The following is a 24,806-nucleotide window of genomic DNA, read 5'->3' as shown; positions in this document are numbered from 1 at the left end:
GAAATGAGATTAAAAATGCATCACTTTGGAGTAAGACTAACTCAGCTGTATTTTATGTTTTAAATTTTAGTAAGTTGTTTTGCTAAAGTTATGATATGCTCTATTATTAATAATATAGTTAGGAAATATAAAACATTAAATGCCACACATAAACTATCTTCTAGGTAGAAATTGTATTCCAAACTTTTGTGAATGGATGATGCAGTTCAACCAGTATACTTGAATAGACTGATGAACACATGGGTTCTTTATGATAATGAATAGTGATTCCGAAATAATCTTGAAAATATTGTTTGTATTTTCTCTTTTTGCTTAAAAAGAGGAAAAAAATGCTAAACTACTATCACCTGATTTATAATTTTCTAATATCACAACACATTTTATTGGCTTTCTAAATTTCTTATAATTATAGTGCATTGCAAAAAGAATCATGATTATAGTATTTGCAAGCTAGCCAAACATCGACAATCATTATTATGTTTTTTTTACATAAACCATGTATTAACGATTCTTATGTTTCTAGATATGACAAGAAGTAAGTTGTTGGAATATACTAAAAAGGTCATATCCAAAGGTGGTCCAAGTAGAAGAGAAAATACTATATCCTTGGATCCATCTTCTACATACAACCATTTTAATTCACAGGAGCAAGACTAAAGCGTCACGCCAAATGCAGGACCATAATTATTTCGCAATTCTGAACAATAAACTTCCAAACAGATGAAGCTATTTGACTCATTGGCATGTCTTTATTATTTAAATTATTTTAAATGAATTTCTAATGCTTAATGCTATGATTAAGTATCTTTATAATCTCCTTCACTTTTATAAATGATCATGGCGCTCTAATTAAGCATAGGGGGTTTACTACTTGCATAGATATTTAGAATTTGTCTCAAGGTACTTGTGTTCATATTGAGATGAATGAGAATGACGTGCTTTGCAACATTCCAGAGTCCACACTACTAGTTTCTTTTCTAGTTGTCACTAGAGATTCAATGCGAGGGCTAATATCATTTTAAGACCGACACAATAAAGGTTTAGAGCCATTAAAAAAATGTTAGCAAAAATTAATATAAGAAATTTAATTATCATTATTTTTTATTTTTTATTACTATGCTATGTATTTAGTAATCTTTATATGTTTATTATAATACATTTAAAATTTGTGTTTCTTGGACACGTTAGAGGATGTGTTCTTAAATTGTTTGGGGGTAAAGTGACGTAATTATAAAATTCACCTGAAGTCACAACATTGAGATAATGAATCGATAGAAGAAATTTTGTAGGTTGTCTCAACGGGTGTTGATTCTGTGCAATTGTGAGTGTTCAAAACAAGACAATCAAGTTAGCTTTATTATTCTGCTTTGTACTATTAGTTATTTAAGAATAAATTTTATTTTTTAAGGAGAGGGCATATAATAGAGAAAATGTTGAGAAACAAACTTATCCTCACATAATGGGTCGAGTAAGCTTTCTTAGGAAACGGAAAGAGAATATATGAGATTATTTTTTGAATTCATTGATATGTATTATTTTCTCATTTACTATGTTATATAGTTCATTCAAGATAAATTACTACTAGAAAATATTAGTTGAAAGCATAAGGATGGATCGTGTTAATCTGAGGATGCTAGACTCCAATGAGTATTATTATTATTATTATTTTGTAGATATTCTTTTATTTGTAATGATTAATTTTTTTTTATAAGTTAATTACTTGTCTACAGATGTACGCTTGTGAGCTTTTGATAGAAGATGATCCAACACCTGTGGATGAATATGCAGAGACAATTGAGAGGGTTTTCGTAGATATCGTGGGTCCTGAGCACCCTGATAGAGTACATATGCAAGGATTTGAAGTTACTTCAATCAACTACTTTCTGTACAGTACTTCTATTATCGGTGAAAGTAGTGGAGACAATAACTTTACTTGAGTAGTAAGAGTGGAATAGGACATACAAACTATGATACATGAGATGCGAGACAATTCTTCATTTCGTGATCAATTCAATGACTTGAGGCATGACATTCATTACCAAGCTGTTAGCATATTGTACGTTAAATAATGATGCTTGATTTAGATTCACTTGATGCACGTCAAAGAAGTCTTCTTTCAAGGTAACTGGTGACTTCTAAGTTGTTCTTACTTGTCTTTGATGACATTTGACAGGAGCACTCAACCTAGTAAAGTGATTTTGGTAACAACTCACATGGGTCAGTTGCAATGATGATTTTAAAGGTGATTAATGATTGAACTCTGATTTAACCTAGTGCTTTTGGATGAAAATTTTGAAATCTTGAATAGGTATTATAACTTTTAAAACTTGAGTTTTACAATAATGTAACATTACACACTAGGATTTTCACGCAAGTGTATGTATCGGTCAAGTAATATTAGATTATTGAGTCTGAATTATTGATCCCACAAGAAGAGCTATGATTTTACACCTATGGAAAGTTTTAGCCTACTTTAATGAGTCTTAGCTTGGAATTATAGCTGATCAAAGTTATGCTTGTTAATCCAATTATCACTAAACCTATTGATTTACTCTTAAATTAATTATACTAAGCTAATGAAATCGAGAAAGATCGAGATAAGAAAACTACCATTCCCTTGCAAAGACATAAGTAATGTGTATAGGAATGGACATTTAGAATAGAGGTAGTAAGTGAAAAATATGAACAAACCTATTCTTTACCTTCTTTCAAGTGCATAAAGAAGTTGGTTTAAACTTGATTAGTGTTTCTGCCTATTACTGTAGAAACCTAATTAGAACCCATCAAAGTCTATTTCCCTATCAATTTGCATTGCCCTATGGATTACTTTTCCTTCACTCATTAATGCAATGTGGTTTCTCCTATTTGTTAAAGTTATAGCTCTCTCGAGTCATTAAAGATTCACAACAAATTTTAACATGTCACTTGGCCAGAATGATAAGTAAATGAAGTACAAAGTAAAACCATCACTTTAGTGATTAAAAACCTATGCTAAATACAAATAAATACCCTACACATATTACTAATTCATCACAAGGAAAAGGTATAAAGGATCTACTCACAGCGAATGAAGAAAACACTACAATTCATTATCTTATAATAGAGCAAATTCATATAAAATGAGTTCACAACTAATACAAGACAATGTAGAGTGAAACACTTAACTTGCTGCCTAGAAAAGAAGTGTAAACTCCTCCCCAAGTGATCTTTAAATGTTTCTTGCACTGCTAACAATAACCCCTTACAATATTCTCTCAATTCTCTCTAAGGAAATGCGGGAAAAATGTAAAACCAAACTCTAAACTCTCGATTTCTGCACCCTTAAGCTTTCTCCAAGACCTTTCAAATGATCCTCTCTTCGTTTGAGCTGTTTCCATGACTTCTTAACTTCCAAATTCGTACATTACCAACTGCAGAAACCGCACTGGACAGTTCTGGCGTCTAGCTTTGCGTGGGAGAACTTTGGCGCCCAGGCGTTATCTGTAGCGCCAAAGTGCTGTGGGGCAGTGGCTAGGCGCCAACCTGCTGGTAACCCCGTTTGTTCCAATTTTCTCCGTTTCGCTTCAATTCCACTCAAATTCTCTCTAGTTGTTCTACTGGTTATATCTGCAACAAAACGTGAAAATACCTTTCTTTAAAGTGCGATTTCATTAAAAAACAAATGCAAAAATGTAAAACAAATGCAAAAATGTAAAAAAAATTAAGCATGCTACAAATGCAAAAAGTAAAAAAAATTAAGCATGCTAAAAGGAGTATTAATTAATTAGAAGGAAACAATAGCTCTTCAGCAGGCTCAACAACAATGCATTTGTTAATGCTGAGAATCAGATATTCACCTGAAAAATGCTTTGACAACAAAGGTCATGGACGGAGTTCTGAATTTTGGCAATGGATGAAAAGCACTGTCAAATTGTTTTTTATTTTCACTCTTTTGGAGATATATGCGTTCCTGAGCTCAAAGCTCCTCTGAATAGTGGATTATATTGCTTCTAATTTCACTGCGGATGAAGCTCCATTATATATTTCTAATGGCTATTGTTGTAATCTATGCGTGCATATTATATATGTATATGTGAATGACTTAGTGCTGGATGTCGTCTCTCAAGTCATATAAATCCTCTTTATCTCATCACGAAATGAAGTGAAGTCTCAAATATCATGCCTTATAGTTTTTATGTCCCATTCCACTCCGACTATTCGAGCAAAGTTATTTCCTCCATTACTTTCGTTGGTGGTAGTAGTACCGTGTAGAAAGTAGTGGGTTGAAGTAACTCCAAATCCTTGTGTACATACTCTATGAAGGTGCTCATGACCAATGAAATCCTTGTGTACATCCTCTCTTCGTCGTGGCCTTTAGGGTTCGTATGCGAAGCCTCAATTGGTAATGAAGGAACTTGGCGGAAGCAATGTTATGAGGTTTAGTTTTGGGGTGGCGTGGGGTGGGGTGTGTGTGTTATAATTTACGGCGGTTTATAACTGCCTTTATAAATGGGTTTTAGAGACACTTCTGAAACCGCTGCAAACAAATGCTGCCAAATCTCAAATTTTTTAGTAGTGTTTGTTTTAGTTGGCTGATCACCGTAACTTCTTTTGAAACAAGAGCATGCACATGCAATATTGTGGACATTTTGTAAGGTTAATAAGAAAGTGTATTTATTAGAATATAGCCCAAGGATAGATCATCCTTTAGAATAATACCCAAATTTGTTGTCTTACTAAACTTCTGAAGAACTATTAGGTGATTTTATTGCATAAATACTGCATTATACTTGTATTATTATTAGAACACAATACTGGAACAGTCTCAATTATATGACTCAAACATGGCTTGGTTGTTTCAAAAATTTTTATTCTACTAAGGTATTTGCACTGGGTTGAAGCGAACTTAGTTACTATCGATTGGTGGTCATTTGATTTCCATTGTGATGGAATGTAAAATTTAGACGGATAATTTCTTATTGACGGAATTTTATTCAGTATTAAACTTAGAAATGTTTAACAAAGCAAGAACTATTCTTATGTATTATCATATTTTTACATATCTACTTTTTGTATGCTAAAGTATTTTATAAGTTGTTCTGTGCAGATTCTGTTATGTGCGATCTCTGAATGTCATGTTGACATTATTTGTAAATTTCATTCAGTTATTCTTAGCGATCACTATTTGGTTGTTTTTTTGTTTTTTGCTGTTTTCCTTTCACCTGGACATGTACTTTCTCTAACTGATCTTTTTTGTATTTTTTTCTTCTTTTGTGGTTCGTCTTGGCTCGATGCACCTCATGGATGAAAGTTTTGCAAAGAGACGAGGTGTGCTTGAATATATCATGGCTACATAACTGTAAAATTTAACACACTTTGATATTGCTTTTAGTTTCTACTTGGATATTTTCAAAGTGCTATAAACTTTTTTCCTGGTGTATCAATTTTGCAATTTTATTGGTTATTGCTTATCATTTATTTTGGCATATTGATAGCTTCTTACCTAGTTTGTTCAAGATGCCCTGAAATAGCTATAGATAGGTGGATAAAATGTAAATTAATTGCTGAACATACACTCTTCTCTTTCAGGAGTTCATGTCATGGCTGAGATCGATGTCCCTGGTCATACTGAGTCATGGTATGGTCCTTCAACTTGTCATCTTGATGTATTTCAGACAAAGAGATGGTTATAATATCATATTCAAGACCAATTATATTGTTTAGAGAAGTGAAACGTGGCTTATAGTGTGCTTAATAAGAACCTTGCCAATCAGTTCAAAAATTTCAATAATAACATTGATAGGCATTAAGTTATTAATTTTTTACATGAACTTGAAGATAATCTTGCATGTTGCTAGGGAAATCAAGCTCGTAACTATTTTTGGTGGTTCAATAGTGAAATTTTGTACATCTAAAAGTAAGATATAGCATATTGTTGAACTTCATGGGTTAACTGCTTTTTATAAACTGGTTTGGTTAGGATCACATATCCACTACCCTTCATTAAATCCTTTGGTTTTCTTTCTCTTTTGGTCCCAGTTTCAAATGTTAAATTTCATGTGAAATGCCGGTTTAAAAGGATTGTGTTTGGAGCATACATCTGCCTAATCCCATTTTGAATTCCATTTTTTCATCTTCTTGTCATATATTTGTGCAGGGGTGTTGCTTATCCTGATCTATGGCCTTCTCCTAATTGCAAAGAACCACTTGATTTCACAAAGGAATACACATTTGATGTTATTTCTGGAATTTTGAAAGGTAAATGTTCTTTTTTTATTGTTCTTATAAATACCTGAAAGCTGAAATGAAATTTTATTTATTACATGATAGGAACCAGCAAATTTCCATAAAAATTAGAGCGAAATAAAATATTTTATTCCACTTGCACAGAACAACACAATCCCAAACACCCAAATAAAATAGACCTACAATTCTAGAGGTAGGTCAAATCTCTCGACAGAATCACATGTACCCCAACCCTAAACATATTTCCCTTTTAGACAAAACAATAAAACTAACAAATGACTAAATTGTTTTTTTAGTCTTGCCTCTAAAATAGGTCTTCAAATTATTTGGTGGATTCGGTGTGGGTTCAGTGAAATTACTCGGCTCAGTGGAGTACGAGGCAGAAAAAGGAAATTATTGTTGGATCTCATTTGGCTCCCACGTGATGTCATAATTTGGCAAGCATTTTCATTTTATCAACACTTATTTTCCATCTATGTTTTCTTGGTTCACTCCTTTTCACTCTAGTAGCTCAAAGAGAACTTTCATATCTTCAATCAAAGTAGGAGGGAGTGAAGAAGAGAGCACATTATCACCAATAGCACGTCACAACTTTGATATATGGAACACTTGATGAAGTTTTGATGAAGACAACTATTTTAAACGATAAGCCACCATACCAATGTACTCAGTGATCTCATAAGGACTAAAATAATGTGAGGAAAACTTCTCGTTCCTATGTGAGCTTTTCATTCTTGCGTCTTGCCAATGTCTTCTGTCAAAAGGGTCAAAATTTTAGATAAACTCTATTTTCCACTACAAACTGCACATCCCTTCGAAGTTTGTTTGCTTGTTTCTTCATATCTTGTTGAGCTTTCAATAAATATCCCTTCAATTTCTCTCACTCTTTACCCGCTCTTCTAAATACTGATTCACTAGAGACACTGACGCAGTACTCTCTCCATAATGCAGCAAATGGGGTGGATTATGACCATACAAGATTTTAAAAGGAGTGGTCAGAGAAGCTATATGATACAAAATGTTGTACCAGTACTCTGCCAAAGGTAGCAATTTAGCCCACTATTTGAGTTTGTTAAATGCAAAGTAACGTAAATAAATCTCCATTCTTTGATTAACAATTTAAGACCATCCTTCATTTTGTGATTGACACGTACTTTTATTCAATATGATTCTTTGCATTCTAAACAACTCCATCTAGAAATGACTCAAGAAGTCCTTGTGTTGATCCAACACCATCGATTTTGAAACTCCATGCAAATGGATAACCTTCTGTATAAAAACAATGGTGATAGAAACGACAATATAGGGATGACGTAGAGGGACAAAGTGAGCATGCTTGCTCAATCGATAACCTCCTCTCATACCAGATGATACTGTTTGGGGTTTTGAGGTGTTTAAAAATTGGTTTTAGCAGGATGATGGTTGTGTGATTGCAATGGAAGTGGATTATGGGTGGTCGATGACATTTGGAAGGGATGTGATTCTGCATCAATCGACGACTGTTTCTGCTGAAAACAACGAGGCTGATGATGAAACAGTGTGGTACGAAGGTTAAGAAGGTTCCACCAGTTGTTCTCGAGCAAGATACAAACACACAACTTGCGAAAGAAAATGATACAACACTCCGAAGAGCATAGAACAAAGAAAATGTCTTCAAACACAATAAAAATAGCCAAAGTTTCCCTAAAAAAAGAGAAATAAATATATAAATAGTTCCCTCATAGGAAAAAACCTAACTAGAAATATAGAAATAGGAAAAAAAAAGAAATGGAATAAATCAGTTGACAATAGGTAATTAGATGGTGCTTTGGGCACGGGAATCCACAGTTCACACTAAGGAACTAGATGGGATTGTGAATCCTGCTTGGTTCCCACTTAGGAACTAGATGGGATTGTGAATCCTGCTTGTTTCTCATAATTTTGCTGAGCGAAAGCTCTCGCATGGCGGGTTTGATCCCTCTTGAGGAATCCCACAATTGTGGGGTCACGGGTAGCGGGTCAGTTAAAGGTCCGCATCATTGTCATGAACTTGAGCACCAATAAGAGCTAACTTATTGCATAAGGAGGATATCTTATTATAATATTCTCTCATATGCTTTTGCCTTTGATTGGGCTGTTGAAATTGTCACAACTTGACTCCGGAAGGTGGTATATCCTGACAGCAAAGGTAATGACGAAAATTATAAAATCTGTTTTGTATTCTCAAAAGAAAAAGGATATGTAGAATATAACGGAAAGAAATAAGAAAAATTAAATTTTTTTTTATAAATAAAGAGTTCAACTGATACAATTGAAAGAAAATGAGATAAATTTAAGAAACTAAACTTAAAATAGACAAACAATTACCCATACCTAAAAAGAAAGTTACAATGACTAATACGAATTAAAAAATATCCGAAGTAAATCTAAAATTGAAAAATCTGCTCTGGTGGAGACGACTCGGTAAGTGGTTGTGTGAAATTTGTTATATAAAATATTAACTGGTGAGTTTGAAAATTACACACAATAAATAACAGCTATTTATTAAAGACATAAATATCAATAAAAATATGACATGTAGTATGACCAATAAATAAAGACGATTACTTTGTGTCTGATAGAATTTGCAAAGATTATCACATGCTTATGATCAACAAGATTGACTTAAATACTTGCAATTTTATATAAATATTTACATGCTACAATATCAAGTCTTTTTGGATAGATTTGACTCATCAATCATTCAACACTTTATGATAATACAATTTTAGTTTATATATATAGTCAGTTTACTACTGCACCTGAAATAAGGAAATGTATGCATCAATCCTATGAAAATCCATTGATTTCTCCGAGAACCCATTTGTCCGGCTAGCCATAACAAAATGGTTTAATTTCGACATAATAATATTGTAAAAACACAAGAGAATATAACCACAAAATGTTCACCAGTATTTATAAACAATTTTGAAATTGAAATAAAAAGATTTACCACATCAAGCTATAAAAGAAATAATGAATATTGAAATTATGCAATGTGAACAATTAAACACTAGGCTAAACAACAACCAAACAAAGTTAATTTCGCATAAAGGTCAATATGAACAAAATAAAAACTATTGCAAATATATGAACGTAATTTAAAAGGATATGAATCACAACCCTACAATTAGCTAGGAATCTAATAGAATTAGCTATGATAACTCTCCTAACTAGTAATGATACGCTTATCCCATGATAAAGAAGAGTTGCTTACCTAGAGATGACAAACATGATACCTTTACAAATTTGATGCTTCGACTATCGATTTTACATCAATTAAAAGTTAAGATAAGATAATTATGAAATTAAACTTATTTATATATAAAATTAAATGCAATCAAATCAACCTTTTATTATTATTATTATCATTATTATTAAATTATTATTATTATTATTATTATTATTATTATTAAAAGTAAGAATTTATGAAGCTAATTAAACTTGGCTTAACTAACAATTAAAATAATGTCTTGTTTTGTTTTATTTTAATGGGGATGAAAAATTGATTTCTTAATAAAATTTTAAGGGATTTACATGCATAACACTTATCCCTAATAAACAGAAAAAACATTTTTAAAATATAAAATTTCGTAAATCTCATTTCTTCTATGTTTTCCTTAAATTCAGGGTTAGGAAAAATCCATTGGAAGTGAGATTTAGACGGGCTTAAGCACGTAAGTGGGTGGATGGGTAGAAAGACAAATGTTACTTTCCGCACTGGTTTCGGGTAAGAGCGGACGAAAGGAGAGAGGTAGGAGCTTCAGTGGTCGTGGTATGCTGCGATGCTGTCGTTTCTTTCCCAGCTAGCTATTATTGTGATAGTATTGCAAAATTTTAGACAAAAAGGGCAATGATTTTGAACAAAATCGACAGAGCAAAAAAGGGGTTGTAGAGGAGAACTTTGCAATGCCCTAACCCTCCTTCCTTAAATAGTAAAAAGAGGCAGTGGCAGAGCGGTTAAAACAGGAAAGGAAAGCTTCAAATCTGTGAAGAAAAAGGAAATTTATTAGAAAGATAAGCAATCCAAGCAAGATTATTGGATAAGAAAAAGGAAATTTTGGTTTTCTTACATACTACTCCCCTTGAAAGAATTTGGTCTCCAAATTCATACCCAATTTTGCTTCAACTCAACTAGTGAGAAGATTATGAGTGTAGCTTATATATGCGTTTTGTTAATAATAACACAATCATGAAACCACTGGTTGACAGGCGAGGACGAGCCAGGTGACATAATTAATGTGATATGTGAATGTATTGAATAAACCAATGCGCTAATTGCAATGTGATATAACATGAATGAATGTGATGTTCTAAAGTTAAACAATTCCCTTGTTAATTGGTTTAAAATAAAGATAATACTTGTCACCACCTTAGGAGCTTCATGGGCTTCTTGTGGAGTCATAACAAATGCTCGAGGTGGAATCGCCTGCCTGGGCTGCTCCGGATTATGAGATCGCTGAGGTTGTTATTGTACCATTGAAGAATATTGATATGCCAAGGGTGGCTACTGGTGTTGTTGGTACTGCAATCCAAGAGGATGTTGCTGATATGATGGAGGCACCGTCACTTATTGCTACTGTTGCTTGGGTTGAAGGTAGTATTTACATGTCTTTTTGTTGCCACCTTGTTTATGGGGTCAGATTTTATTAGATTTATGCCACCCATTCACATGCTACTTGTCGTTGGTCTCTTGGTTTACTGTAAGCTTAGTTTGGGTTGGGAAGGGGCAATTCGTGATCTTGTGATTGGTGTTGTAGTAGTTAAACACTTGCCAATGATCAGTTTGCAAGCAATGTGGTGCACTGACTGTTTGTCATTATCCACCGTTGTTACTCTCCCAGATTTCTCTTTGAATATCATCGCTAGCTTTGGACTATTATGGAGAGATGATGACGGTACTGTGGTAGCAACCCCATAGACTCCATCCTCTCCGTAGGTAGCAGACAACTGGTGAAACTTACTCCCCATGAGTAGAGGTAAAGTCTCACGTAATCCTGCCTCATCTAGTCGGAGGTCGGTGTCAGTAGTAGCCAACTCTGTGGCTTTTGCCTTCTCGGTCCTTAGAATTTTTTGGTTGTGCCCCATTTCCTGTGTCTTGGTTAGTCGCACGGACCTTGAGTTGGACCCAATCTCGAATACAGAAAACGGCGGGGCAAAAGCATCGACTGACACTTCTTCGTATAAAATCTCCTTCTCTTTGTTTAATGGAGCAGTTGGTGTAGTAGCAGTGAATCCGGTGGCAAAAGTAGAAACAGTTATGGGAGCGGTCCCTACGCTCCTAGCGGTAGACTTTATAACAAGAGCAGGGTTCCTTTCAATCAATACTCTTTTCAGAGGGGGGAGTTCCTTAGCAGACTTCAGGTTGAACTCCACAACAGGCTCGGTGGACCTGTCTATTTCAGACTTCATCATTGTGGCAGCGACATTCCCAAACTTGACTTCAATATCGTCGAATCCTTGTCCAAACTTAATGACTGCCAAGTCAGGTAGCTCGCTCTTGCTAATAGCAAACTCTATTCTAGTGGTGAAAGAAAAGATCAACTTTGGTGAAGACATTGTCCCTGTCATTTGAAAAGTTTCCGGAAGTCAGTGACGTCCAATGCCTTGTAATTTCAACGAAAGTATTCAAGTTAACGCACTTGTCTTATGAACTGGGTATCCTTTGAAATTATTCATGTGAATCTTGTCTCAAATTTTGTGATTTGTTTCGCCTTGAAAATTTGATGGAATTCCATTTTGTTTGGAGTTTAAATAGAAGATTGTGAGAGTGAAATTTTAGTGTTAACTCGTTCACAACAAGTCAAGATCGAAGAGGAATAAAGCATATGACCCAGTCCGAGAAGGGGTAACTTCGCATCGGACTAGCTTCGATAGACCACTCCTAATCTACCACACCTATTGGGGGTCCACCCCACTGTAAACCCTAAAGATTCTAGAACCATTCTGTTTAAGGATGTTTACACAGACGACTCCAGAATCTAAAAAAAATTGACCATACCTGCTCAAGAAAGAGATGAGCAAGGCATGTCAACGGAAGAATGGTAGTCTGACCTATGAGGGACATGGACACACTACTGATGTATGAAGAAAAAACCTTATGCAAATCTCATGATCAAAATGGAGAGAGGAAGTAGTCCCCAGCGGAGTCGCCAGAATCTGTCGGTCAACTTTTTCGATATATTATTTGAAAATATAGTATATGAAAATAATTTTTGAAATATTAATTTAATATAATAGATATTTAGTTTGGGTTTTGAAAGTAATATATTTTAATTTTTGAAAAATGAGATAAAATGGATCTCATTAATCCAGTAGTTTGCATAATCGTGCCCGATACCGCTAATACTACACCCTCCCGAAAGATAAGGGTAGACCTCGGCGATAGACTCAATCCTGCAAACTAAGAGATTTGTGACATCCGTTTGGTCTGCGAACCTTTTATGTATGACCGACAAGTTCCTCTATTTAATACAAAGATTAATTAGGGTTTATTTTACCTGAGTTCCAAGTTCCTTATAGAGGCAAAACCCCTATAGTAATTACATCCCAAGTAACGGGAGTCACTTGAGAAAATTCTCGATAATGATCAGTGGTTCTAGTCTTCAATAATTCAAGGTTTAGGTTTTTAAGGTAGGACGTGGAAAAAATAAGTGAGAGTGGCTCAAGTGAGAACAATCCTTTCAAGAGTCGAAAGGAAGTAAAGGGTAGGGGATGTCACAGATTCTGAGGGGAATCCTTAGTGACCTCCCAAACTATCTTACTGTGTGGCTGCATTTTAGAGACGATGTTAATTAAGTGTTTGACCCTGTATTTGAGACTTACATTTGCATAATACCCGATTATGTAAATAACCCGCAAAATTAAAAGAGTTTACGTCGTGTCACACGACAACCTCAGAACTTAAGGCGAGTTAAGACTTACGCTGTACAACATGGTTGCACAAGAGTCTAAAGAAGATATAAGGATTTACGTTGTGCTGGGCAAACTACCTCGAAGTCCTATAGGTTATTATGCTAGGAAGGGATAATGTTAAAGAAGATCCTCTTGCTTCTCGGTCTGAATTCCTCGTCGTGCTGCCCACAAAGTTGGCTCCAAGCTTCTGTCGTCGCGACGACTTCAAGGTTTAAGTGCTTGAGATTAGTAGTTTATGTTTCTCAGTTTTGGTGTCAATGTTTGGTTTGATTTTGTTTTGTTTTAGTTTTGGTTTTGCGTGCAGAGTAGTCAAATTGCAGGTAAATAAAATGTACTTGAAAGGTAAAATGCAGTAGATAAACTATAAAAGCGTATCTGGGCCTCTGCTACTGTTGTGTGATCAATATTGTGATCGTAGTATGATTTGCAACATATTTAAACATACTTGTAAGAAAATTAAACAAGACGAGAAAACCCAACGCGAAAGTAAAAAAAAATGAGTTGTAAAAATTAAGAGCAAAAGAAATTCTTAGCCACATATGAAAGATCCGGAGTGGGTATAAGACATTGGTAAAAGTGGGGGCTTAGAGCTGGGCTGTGCTTCCCGATCTTGAACATGAGTTACCGACCCGACAATCTACAGAAGACAGTCCTTAACCTCAATCCAAGTGACTAGTCGTGGACCTTTATAAATTTTCATAGAAAGATTTTCATGCAAAAGTTATTATTAAGTCTTTTTTATGCAGAGTTCTTTTAATCATGCAAAAGAAATTTTTATTTTATTTTTGTAAATATTTTGTAAAGTCGTACAGTCCACAGACTAGTCACTCTAATCGTGCTAGAACTACTAATAACCTAAGAGTGTCGGGGGCAACGATCCCACCAAGAATCAGCGAATAGTATCATAGGTTGAAGATCCTTGAGGTAAGAGATACTCTTCTAATAATCTAACATCATATCCCTCGTTTAAGCACACATAAGCAATGTCGTCATCGCCCTCGCCACTTAGACCCTAGACTTATCCTAGTCCGATGATCCATATGTGACATTAACAAATTTCCCCAATTGCCAGGAGGATTTGAGTGTAATATCCAATCTCAAATCCCAGTGCACTGGGTTTCATTATAGATTAGGTCATTGAGAGAATTTCACTATTGATTTAATTAATGAAGCATGAAATACGTCTCGGTGCATCATCATGTCTAGTGTCTTAGTTAATTTGTAAATTATGGTCAAGTGTCTAGTTTAACTGTGCATTCGAGGATTAGGTGAATGGACTCTTACCTAGGGCATGCTTCTAGAACCTTGAGAGGTTACACTGCAGAGATTAGGTAGATGAACTCTCACCTAAGGTGTGCTCCTAAAGTCTAGGAAACCTACACTGAGGATTAGACGGATGGACGCTCACCTAGGGTGTGCTCGTAAAATCTAGGAAGCCTACACTTTAACTTGTGCTTAAAGTGATTCACGGTGTTCTACCCTCAATTAAGTGTTTTTTCAACTAATCCTCAAATATTTCTAAGTGTCTTCCATATAATTAATTCAGACTCCCACTTTTCGACTTTACCATTTAAAAATAAATAAAAAAAGGAGGTCGAACCACTTCCAAAATTAGTAAAGCCAAAGAGGAAAAAAAAAACAAATGAACCGGCCTAAAAGTGTTTAAATAATAATCAAATGAAACTCAAGACTGTGGGCAAAAGAGCTTCTTAAATCCAACTCTCAACAGTGCGTAAATCAATGCTTAAAGGCTACATAAATCTCGCAAAAACAGTGCTTAGATTGCCTCAAAATCAGCCAATAAAAATGCCTCAAAACAGTGATTAAAAAAACCCCGCAAATGATGGGTTTAATGCCTCCAAAACAATAGACAAAGTTCTCAAAATCAGCCATAAAATAATAATTTTTAAAATTCCCAAACAGCTCTCATGTAAGCTCAAAACATCAATTTTAAATGTCCCAAAATCAGCTAGGAAATCTAGTCCAAAATAGTGTGTAAACTCTCCAAAATCAGTTAACAAACTGGCTCTAAAATAGTATGTGAATCAGTAAACAAAGCCCTAAAAATTGCAATACAATGTTTAAACCCATCAAACAACAGGTAAAACAACCCTCAAAGGGAGGCATTTGAAAATAAAAGAACATAGACCTGCAAAGAAGCATACAAGCACTGGAATAACGATCATATTTAGCCTCGTAGTATTCCTGTTTGAGTGCTCGAAGTACGAAATCAACAAATGAGTATTTAAGATCGTTAAGTAAATGGTCATTGGAACCTCACAATGTTTGCATTTAAGTGCTTGAAATATAAAACCAACAGCTAAACCTTTAAAATCAGCAATAACATATAATCAAAATTTTGTTATAGTTCTCCAAAATCAGTAAGAATGTATGGCCAAAGCAGCATTTATAGTTCTCCAAAGATCGATGCCAAACATATGAATATACAATAATGATCGACACTTATCCGATGGAATGCAGTAAACATTTGCCACTAGTTGCATTAATATGACAAAAATCATTTTTTGTTATTCATGTTATATTTGTCCAGTCAAAATAAATCACAGAAGTCTTCCTAAATTACATATAGAATGAAGAATCATATCATACTTCAATAGAAGAGCAAATGAAATTGTCTTGTGTTGAGAAAGAAGAACTGATTGATTTAGGATATGCACTCAATGATCAATGACAATAAATTTTTATTAAAAAATAAAAGAATAAATGAAAGGAAAAGAGAGCTCCGAAAATATACCTGCAACTGTGCAAAGAGATTTTAGCTGCAAGAGATACCAATCTTATGTGACCAAGACGGACAACCAAGCACTGTAGAGTCAGCGAAGCACTAAACAAGTGAAATATGGGATTTTCAAAGGCCTTGCACGCGGTGATCCCGTGGCCAGCTAATTCTAATTGCGAGTGTGCCGCTGGTTTCGATCGAGAGGTGAAGTCGAACAGGAAAGGCGACAAGAATTTTGGGCTCGGGTAGGAGAGCCGACGGGAGAAGCGAAGCCGAGCAGTAAAAGTGAAGCCGAGCGAGAGAAAGGCTTCGGTGCAGAGGGGAGGTGAGTGCTTTGGTGCCGAGATGAAAGGCGAGTGGGAGAAACAAAAATGTAGGCGAGCGATGGAAGAGGTTTTTGTGGAGTGAGGAGGCGAAGCAGAAAAGTGGAGCCTGAACGCCAGGCGAGGGTTGCGATGGAGTCGAATGAAGCTTCTCCTACGTAAGGAAGAGGGGGGTGTAGGGAGGAGTGTTGATTTTTTAGCGTTCTTCGGTCGAGCGCCAGAGGAAGGAAACGAATCGATCTCGGTGCAGAGGCAGGGGGAAGACGAGTCGAGCTGGATTTCTATCGAGAGAGGGAGGCGAGTGCTGCGGGCTTGCGGGCTGTTTGGCGTGAGGAGACGAGAGGCGAGCGACTTCCGTTCGTGAGGCAGAGAGGGGGAGAAGGCGAGCGGGAGTGGGATTGAGCGGGGCTTCAGCGAGCAGAAATCTTCGGTCGAAAGGAAGCTGGGTTTCGAACTGGAGGAGATGGCGTCGAGCGGGAGAGGAGCTGACGAGGATTTCGGTGGCGAGGAAGAGAGGGGGAAGACACAGTAGGAGTCTTTGTCCCAAGGTCAGGAGGTTGCCAATTAGTATAGCCCAATATTGGAGAGCCGTTACTTTAGAGCGTTGGCGAGGAAAATTAATAATTTCCTTAGGCAGAGAAGTTTATTTGGCATATTAGATCTACTAATTAAATTTCATTAAAGCAGGATCAAATATTTTATTTGAAATTTGAAATTTGAAAATTTTGAAATCTGAAAATCGTTTAGCCGCCTGAGTTTAGCCCGAATCGAACCCGAGTCGGACTGGGTTGAGCCCAGGCCCACGCACCGCTAAAAAAATATGCATCAATAGTCGTGCTAGTCGCTCGCGCGCAAACCATAACAATATGGGTGTCCTTCAAGGCTAAAATTGATGTTTCGGACGCATCGACGCTATCCGCTTCGTCATCCGGGGTCGTCCAAACAAGTTTGCTGACGGTCGGGCAAAAAATGTGTCAAATTCGTGTGTAGTGCAGTGAGTGCATTACTGAGTCACAGAGGGTTCACCTATGGCCGTCCAATCCTATGGGAACTCATTTTCAGGCCCTCTACATGTTAATCCTTAGACCTTGCAACTAAGAGTTGAGTGTTTGGGACTACTCATGCGAGTTTCTTCACAAAAATGAGTCAAGAAGTGACTTGAAGTTCTACGGGAGGTGGGCTCCATTACTAGTCTGCTAAGATGGTCAACAAGGAACTCCTAAAGCTAGATTTAGGGTTCTAGGAGTAGGAAACTAAGACCTCACTAAAAATGAGGTCAACTAGAATTGTTCTTAGGTTTATATTTTAGGTGATTCTTTTGTGGTTCTTTATGCACTGAAGCAGCAGTGTCCTTTTATTTTGTGACACTCTTTTCTTCACATGCATTCGACTTTATCTTGGTGTGTATAGCTCGTTCGCCAACTCTCAGTAGGTAGTACACTTGAAATTTGATTGGCACCTTCAAATGTCCTCTCTCAAGCCAACAAGTAGATGGTATATCTTCTAATCTTCATGCTGATTAATCGAAGGAATGAAATTGACGATCTCCACAAATTGCGTCTCGTACTCCCGAGCGGTCTTCGTTCCTTGCTCCAGCTTTATTAAGTTGTTCATGAGTTTTGTCGGTCAGCTAAAAGGAAATATTATTTTAGAAATAGTTTCTTAAAATTTTCCCAGGAAACTATTGTCTGGTCCAAACATGTCGCGGCGACGACTTTCCCACCAATCATCAGCTCTTTCGCGCAACTGGAACAACACAATGTCCACCTTAGGACACTTTATTCTTTGAAGTCTCTTCTCGATGTCATGAAACCATGCATCTAACTCGATCAATTTTACTGTGTTATTGAAGGTAGAAGGGCGCACTTTCAGAAACTAGTCCATCATTCAATCCACCGAATGAGGTGAATCACGACCATACAAGATCTTAAACGAAGTGGTCTAAGAAGTTGTATAATATGATGTGCTATACCAATACTCTGCCCAGGGTACTTATTTTGCCCACTGCTTGGGCGTGTTGGATACAAAGCAACACAAATATGTGTCCATGCTCCGATTAACAACTTTGGAATGTCTGTCAATCTGTGGTTGGTATACTGTACTTTTCTTCAGGAGAGTACCTTGCATTCTAAACAACTCCGTCCAAAATGGCTCAAGAGGACCCTGTTTGGATCTGACACTATTAATTCTGGAATCTCATGCAATGGACAACCTCTCTTATAAAATAATGGTGATAGAAACAACAGTGTAGAGATGACATGGAGGTACAAAATTAGTTTGCTTGCTTGCTCATTCGGTCCACCACCACCAAGTTGATTGTAAATTCTTCTGACCGATATAAGCCTTTAATGAATTCCATCATCAACTCCTCCCATACCTTCTCTGGTAATGCTGGAGGTTGTAGCAACCCCTTAGGCGCTAACACCATGTTCTTATGCCATTGACACACATCACGCCTCGATACTATGCCCTCCACATTCTTTCTCCGATAGCGTTGCCGTGAAACTCCTATAATAATTCAACATGTGTTTTGAATTCTGGAGTAATGCATGGCATCCTTAACAAAATAAATGGTGTTCATTCAGTGAATAACACTAAAGCCGCTCGTATCTTGCTCAATTTGACATTTGACTCACTTTCTTGCCTCAAACTTCCTCTCAATCTAAAACTAAAGGAACTGGCAATGCCAGCAATTGAAGTTCCTCCATCCATCATGATGAAGTATCTGTGGTCTTATTCTCTAATCTCAAACGATACTAAATCTCAAAGTCATATCCAAATAGTTTAGAGAGCTACCTTTGATGTTCTTTAGTCATCATAAGTTGCTTTAACAAAAATTTAAGGTTGCTCTGATCCATGCATATTATAGAACACCGCGCAACAAATAAGATCGCTATTTTGAATGACAAACACAATTTCCATAAACTCCTGCTCGTAAAATGACTGGAGTCAGACTCTCGCTGTCAATTGAAATAAGCGATGGTTTGTTTACATTGCATGTGGAGTGCGCCTAACCCATTGCTTAAATCATCCATCTCTACAATGAATGATTGACTGAAATTAAGTAACGTAAGCACTGATACACTCATCACGACCTTTAACTTATCAAAAGCTTGGGTCGCTACTTCCCCCCATTGAAAGTAATCATTCTTCAACAGCCACACAATCGAATTGTCAACCTTCACGAACTTTTGATGGTATCCTATAAATCTTATAAATCCTCTCAACCCCTTCAAGGTTTTAGGTAGTGGTCAATCCAACATAGTCACCATCTTCAATGAATTCTCCGACACCCCTACAACCAACACTTACCCTAAGTACTCCACCTTGGTTGAGCAAACAAACACTTCTTTCAGTTAGCGTAGAGCTGGTGCTCACTTATTATCGTTAGCATCTTCTTCAAATGATCAAAGTGGTCTTCTAAGGCATGACCGTACACTAGGATATCATCAAAGAATACCAACACAAACTTTCAAAGGAAAGGTTGAATATTCATCAGTGATTGAAATGTAATTGGTGCGTTGGTGAACCCAAATTGTATTGCCAGAAATTTTAGAGACCCTTATGAGTTCGAATTTCAATCTTGTGCACATCCATCAGTTGCATCTGAATCTACTGATATCTTGACTTCAATTCAATCTTGGAGAATTCTGCAGCCCCAAATAATTCGTCAAGTAGCTTTTCGAATGCCGACATGAAAAGTTTCTCTGGTACTATTTTATTTTACACGGGCTAATAATCCATACTTAAAGGCCAACTTTCATCCTTCTTCACTAGCAAGACTGGGTTAGAGAAGGAGATTACACTAGACTGTATGATCTTGTTCTCCACATCTCCCAAATCATTCTCTCATTCTCATTCTTATATATCTGGAGTAGCGGTATGGGAGCACTCTGATGGGAGAAACCCCAAATCCGTGTGTCAACTGGAGAACTTTTACAAATTATTATAGGAGTTGTTGGATTGCTGTCAAAGCCTCTTCCATCTCCATATCATGCGCCTCTTTCATGCTATGCAACTCAATTAAAAATCCCAACCCTTCATTCTGTATTGCCCTAATAATGATCTTGCACAAACTAGGGTCATCGCGAAGCACCACCATCTTGCCTTGCTCCTTAAACTTCATTGTAAGAAGATTTTAATTCATTTTAGGGTTTATTTGAGACAGCTTTCTGTCTGCTTTGCTTTTCAGACCGCCACCATAGTTCTGTTTGGGGAACCGCTTTCTTGTTGCTTTTTAGAAATTTCTATGGTACAAAGTTGTTTTTTTCAATCTGAGCTGATAAAATGTGGTGGCTGCCAGGAAGATGCGGTTTGACTTTTTGAAAATAAAATAAAATTTTAATTGCCAACGTAATTTTTTTTGAAAAAAACTTTCTTCTCTAGTAGCTTTGCGGTTGTTTCTTCAAATTATTGCATTTGCCCGAAATAAACCCTTTGTCTCCTTTAAAAATTACAACAATTTCTTATCCAATATCACGCTGATGCTCCCTAAATCTAAGGGAAGAAATCCCCCATCACTTAAATACCTTACAATGTTAAAATCACCCATTTACAAACTACCCTGTTTTTTTTCATTTGTCCCGTCTCTATCATGACTCCAAAGTTTCTATGTCAACCATCTCAAGCCCTAATTGCTTCACTATTTGATTAGAGATGAAATTGTGGATGATCCCACTCTCTACCAACACCTCTACGTTCTGCTTATAGATTTTTCCCTGAAGTTTCATAGTGTGATTTGATATTATCCCCACTTGTGAGCTCAGCGAGACTTCTGTCACTTCTAAGGGCGTTCCTCCACCACAACCTATGCTTCTTTATCCCCTGCCTCATAATCACACACCGTGACAAGTTGCAAGGGCTGATTTTTGCAATAGTTTTATGGGATAAACTTTAATCATACTGAAAACATAGCCCTTGACTCGCTTCTCTTGAATCTCTCTCTTTATAAGGCTTTGAATGCCACTCTTAGTCATGGCCTATTAGTCTCGTCTCATGGAACCTCGCTCTGAAATCTAACTATTTGAGTTTTTTGTATTATCATCGCTGTAACATTTCAGCATGATGCTCCACCTGTGATGTTCTTATTAGCTTTGTTCCATTGCATTTTTATTTTCAACAAACTATGTTAATTCTATAGTATTTCCCGAGCATTGCAGTCTCAGTCGACGAAGCACTGTTTGAACTATTGGCCTTAATAGTTTAATGTAGTTTTCTTCCAACAGTTCTTTTGATATCCCTCTCAAACGGATGTATAACATTTCAAAATTTTCCTTATAATTGATGATGAATTCTTCGTGGATCAATGCAAAAAACTGCTCCTAGATACCCTTCCCACGCGGTTTTGAAACACTCCAACAATTTGTCCTTGAATTCTTCCTATGTTTTGATTAGTTAACGTAATTCTCTTCGTTGATATGATGCTAGATCCTCCCTTCCAAACATGAAGTCGCTATCATTAAGTTTTTTTCCTCCGCCTCCCCATTAACAACAAAGTTATGTCTCGACGCGATAAACCCAACCATTTGTATCATCTACTTCAAAGATTGACATTTTTTGCTTCCTTAGGCGGGAATTTCCTCGACCAAAGTTTGTTCCACCTATAAGGCGGGGTTTAGGTTCCCTTCGACCTATATTTATTTCCTTTCTTCTATAAGTCAGACTTGCCCCATAATTAGTTCGCACGTCCCCATAGGCTCCTAGATCGCTTTCTGCCCTAAAGGTTGGCACTACTAAAGGTATTGGTGCAATTGGATGCAAACCTTAGCCAGGTTCCCACTCACTGGGGTTCCCTGTTCCGCTAAAATACTTCTAATCGATCTTCTCCAGCCCTGAATCACATGCTTTCTCGTTCCGCCTACTACTGCTTGTTCTAGTCGCCTGAATGTCGTGCTTTCAAATGTCATGCTATTCTTTTCTAGTGTTGCCGCCCGAGTCCACTTCCAATTCCTTCGCTTGATCCAACGACTCCAGTGCTTTCTAAGACGACGATGTTTCTCTAATGCCACATGAATATTCTGGTTGCTCCAACTCTAGCCTGCTCCAGACATCGTCGCTTGATCTAGCGGTAGGTGCAGCGGTTTGTGTGAAACTCCATGATCTTTTTCACCATTTCTTTCAGGGCCGTGAATCCCCCCCTCCATGGATGAGAACCACCCCTTCATGGATGAGAAATGCCCCTCAGTTCCAAGTCTGATTTGGCTCACTTTTCCCTCTAATTTCCCTTCATGAGTATCTACTTTCTTTGCTACAATTACTTCTAGGACGGTTTTTGTTCACGAAGAACTCATGTACATCGCGATCCTATCGTTGGCTTCCCAATTTGCTTGAATCTTGATTGTGTCGCGAAGTTCAATCACAAAGGCAACACACATTCTTGTCGTTGGCCTCCCAACTAGCTCGAATCGCTACTGTACTTCGGTGTTCTTTTGCGAAGGCGCACAACTTGACAGAGGCAAGGCTGTCGCTAGGACAGGAGAGCCTCAATGATTTCAGAATGATGCGAGTTGGAGTAGTGGCCTCGAATGCAAACGAGAAAGATTTCTAGCAAGCTTGAATTCTCTATTACAAATTTGATAGAAGTGAAACAAGTTTTTTTGCAGGAATTAAGAGAAAAATAATAGATTTTACTTCTCCGATACCAAATCGAAACGATACAATCCAGAATACATAAAAGATAAACCTATCATTCGAGAGGTAGACAAATTTTCTTTTAAACTCTAACCCTAAGATTCAAGATAACAATCACATAAGATAAACCTAAATATATTAGGCCTATTTTTACCCTACAATTATAACTATCAAATGATTAAATTGCCCTTTTAGTGTTGCGCCTAACTTACGTCTTCAGCTTATTTGGCTGACTCGATGTTGACTTAGTGGAGCTCGAGACGGACGGCGCCGTAGGAGCCGGTATAACGAAATATATATGCAATGAAATTTGATATTTCTCTAGATTTTATTCTCAATGAAGTTCTTGAAACTTACCTTTCTTGTTCATTCTTTTTGTTTCACGTCGTTCTTTTGCTGCATAGCATACTCAGTTTTACAGCTTGAATATCAATACTTTTTAGTGTATTTTTGTGTTTTTCTTTCCAATTTTTTTCTGTTTTTAAGAACTCCATGCTTCTTATATGAGAAAATTTGCACTAACTTGACTTTTTTTTGTTGCAGATTTGAGAAAAATTTTTCCTTTTGAGCTTTTTCACCTTGGAGGGGATGAAGTCCATGAAGGTTAGTTTGGTTATATCGTCATTAAAAAAATATGAGTGCACAACTAGGTCCGGCGATGGCAACTACTGCTAGTGTGAGGGCTGCTGACTGATCTGGAGCAGCCTGTAATTCTAATGGTTATTCAAGTAGCTTCCACATGGTCCAACCATGGCATCCTTTAAGCTAAAGCATTATTTATTGCAGGAAAAAAAAAAAGAAGGCAACGAAGTTTGCTCACACGTTTAAAAATTTAACTAAACTAGATTCAACATCTAAAGCAGTTATGATCATAAATGAATGATATGATCATAAATGAATGACAAAGGATGATGCGACTATGTTTATATACTATATTTAATAGTTTAGCCTTCTCTGTCGCAGCGTTAACACCTAAAAAAAATATAACAAACAAGATAAAGCCTCCGAAAAAACCTTATACAATATTGGCACATTATAAGGTCGTCATTCTCTTACCACTAATAAATTGCTACTTTACTTTTAGGATGGTTGGAAGAGATTTTTTTACCCTATTTTGGAACCCAAAACATTGCTTCTATTGTTTATCTTTATGTCCAAATCTAACTTGCTATGATAGACATTTGTTTGAACTAGCCAATTTTGGTTTTCTCCTATCTTTTGATTTGCCTGCTTGATCTAAAGCAGGAACAATATCCTTTTTTTTACTGGTGCGTTTTAACAACACTTCACTCCTACTGAGTGCTGTTGCTGACAAATTTTTTTTTTTTCTTTTTACCCACTTAAAATCATTTTTGTAGATTTAGCATGATAACTCTTGATTTCATTGGCCGCTGTTTTGCAGATTGTTGGTTATCAACTCCCCATGTGAAGGACTGGTATGAAACTATAATTACATTAATTTTTTTTAACAGTGTATTATTGTATTATTGGACCTTTCTGATCCAACAATTTAATTCTTATATATAGTTGAGAGGAGTACATGCTGACGGGTGTTTTTAGCTTTACACCATTTTTTCTCTTCTGCCAACGATTGTAGTGTTATAGGTTTGTTTTTAGTTCCCCTAACAGTATAGACATCTTAGTTCCTAGTTGTGTTTTAGGAGCCTTGCATGTGGCAACTATGTCCGCTAGATTTCCCTTCCTTTACATTCAATAGCTCTTAGATCTTTGAATTTGATACAAAGCCTTTCAAAGATGACATTTATTTCTTGTTCATATCAAACAATTTCATGAAGATTTCTTCTTAAGGGTACTATCACCATAATCATCATCATTGTTTATCCCAACAATTTGGGATTAATTTTATGAATTCTCATTCTCTATTCATCCCCGGTGTGTGGTGCTCGTGGTGTTTAGGGGTGTAAACGAGCCGAACACGAGCGAGCCTAGGCTTA

General features: G+C 36.6%; 1 protein-coding gene across 1 annotated transcript in view; it reads left to right on the top strand.

Moving 5' to 3' along the window:
* The window catches only part of LOC110020592 (beta-hexosaminidase 1), a 51,111-nt gene that overhangs the window by 21,124 nt on the left and 5,181 nt on the right, over window positions 1–24,806 (top strand). Inside the window, exons 7-11 of the mRNA XM_020718747.1 lie at window positions 5,291–5,307; window positions 5,569–5,617; window positions 6,137–6,237; window positions 23,395–23,454; window positions 24,254–24,287. Coding sequence (XP_020574406.1) covers window positions 5,291–5,307; window positions 5,569–5,617; window positions 6,137–6,237; window positions 23,395–23,454; window positions 24,254–24,287 — 261 coding nt within the window. The remainder of the gene's footprint in view (window positions 1–5,290; window positions 5,308–5,568; window positions 5,618–6,136; window positions 6,238–23,394; window positions 23,455–24,253; window positions 24,288–24,806) is intronic.

The sequence above is a fragment of the Phalaenopsis equestris genome, unplaced genomic scaffold, assembly GCF_001263595.1.
Source record: "Phalaenopsis equestris unplaced genomic scaffold, ASM126359v1 Scaffold000104, whole genome shotgun sequence".
NCBI classification, from domain to species: domain Eukaryota; kingdom Viridiplantae; phylum Streptophyta; class Magnoliopsida; order Asparagales; family Orchidaceae; genus Phalaenopsis; species Phalaenopsis equestris.
The sequence above is the reverse complement of the archived record's forward strand: the minus strand, read 5'-3'. Positions and strand labels throughout refer to the sequence as shown.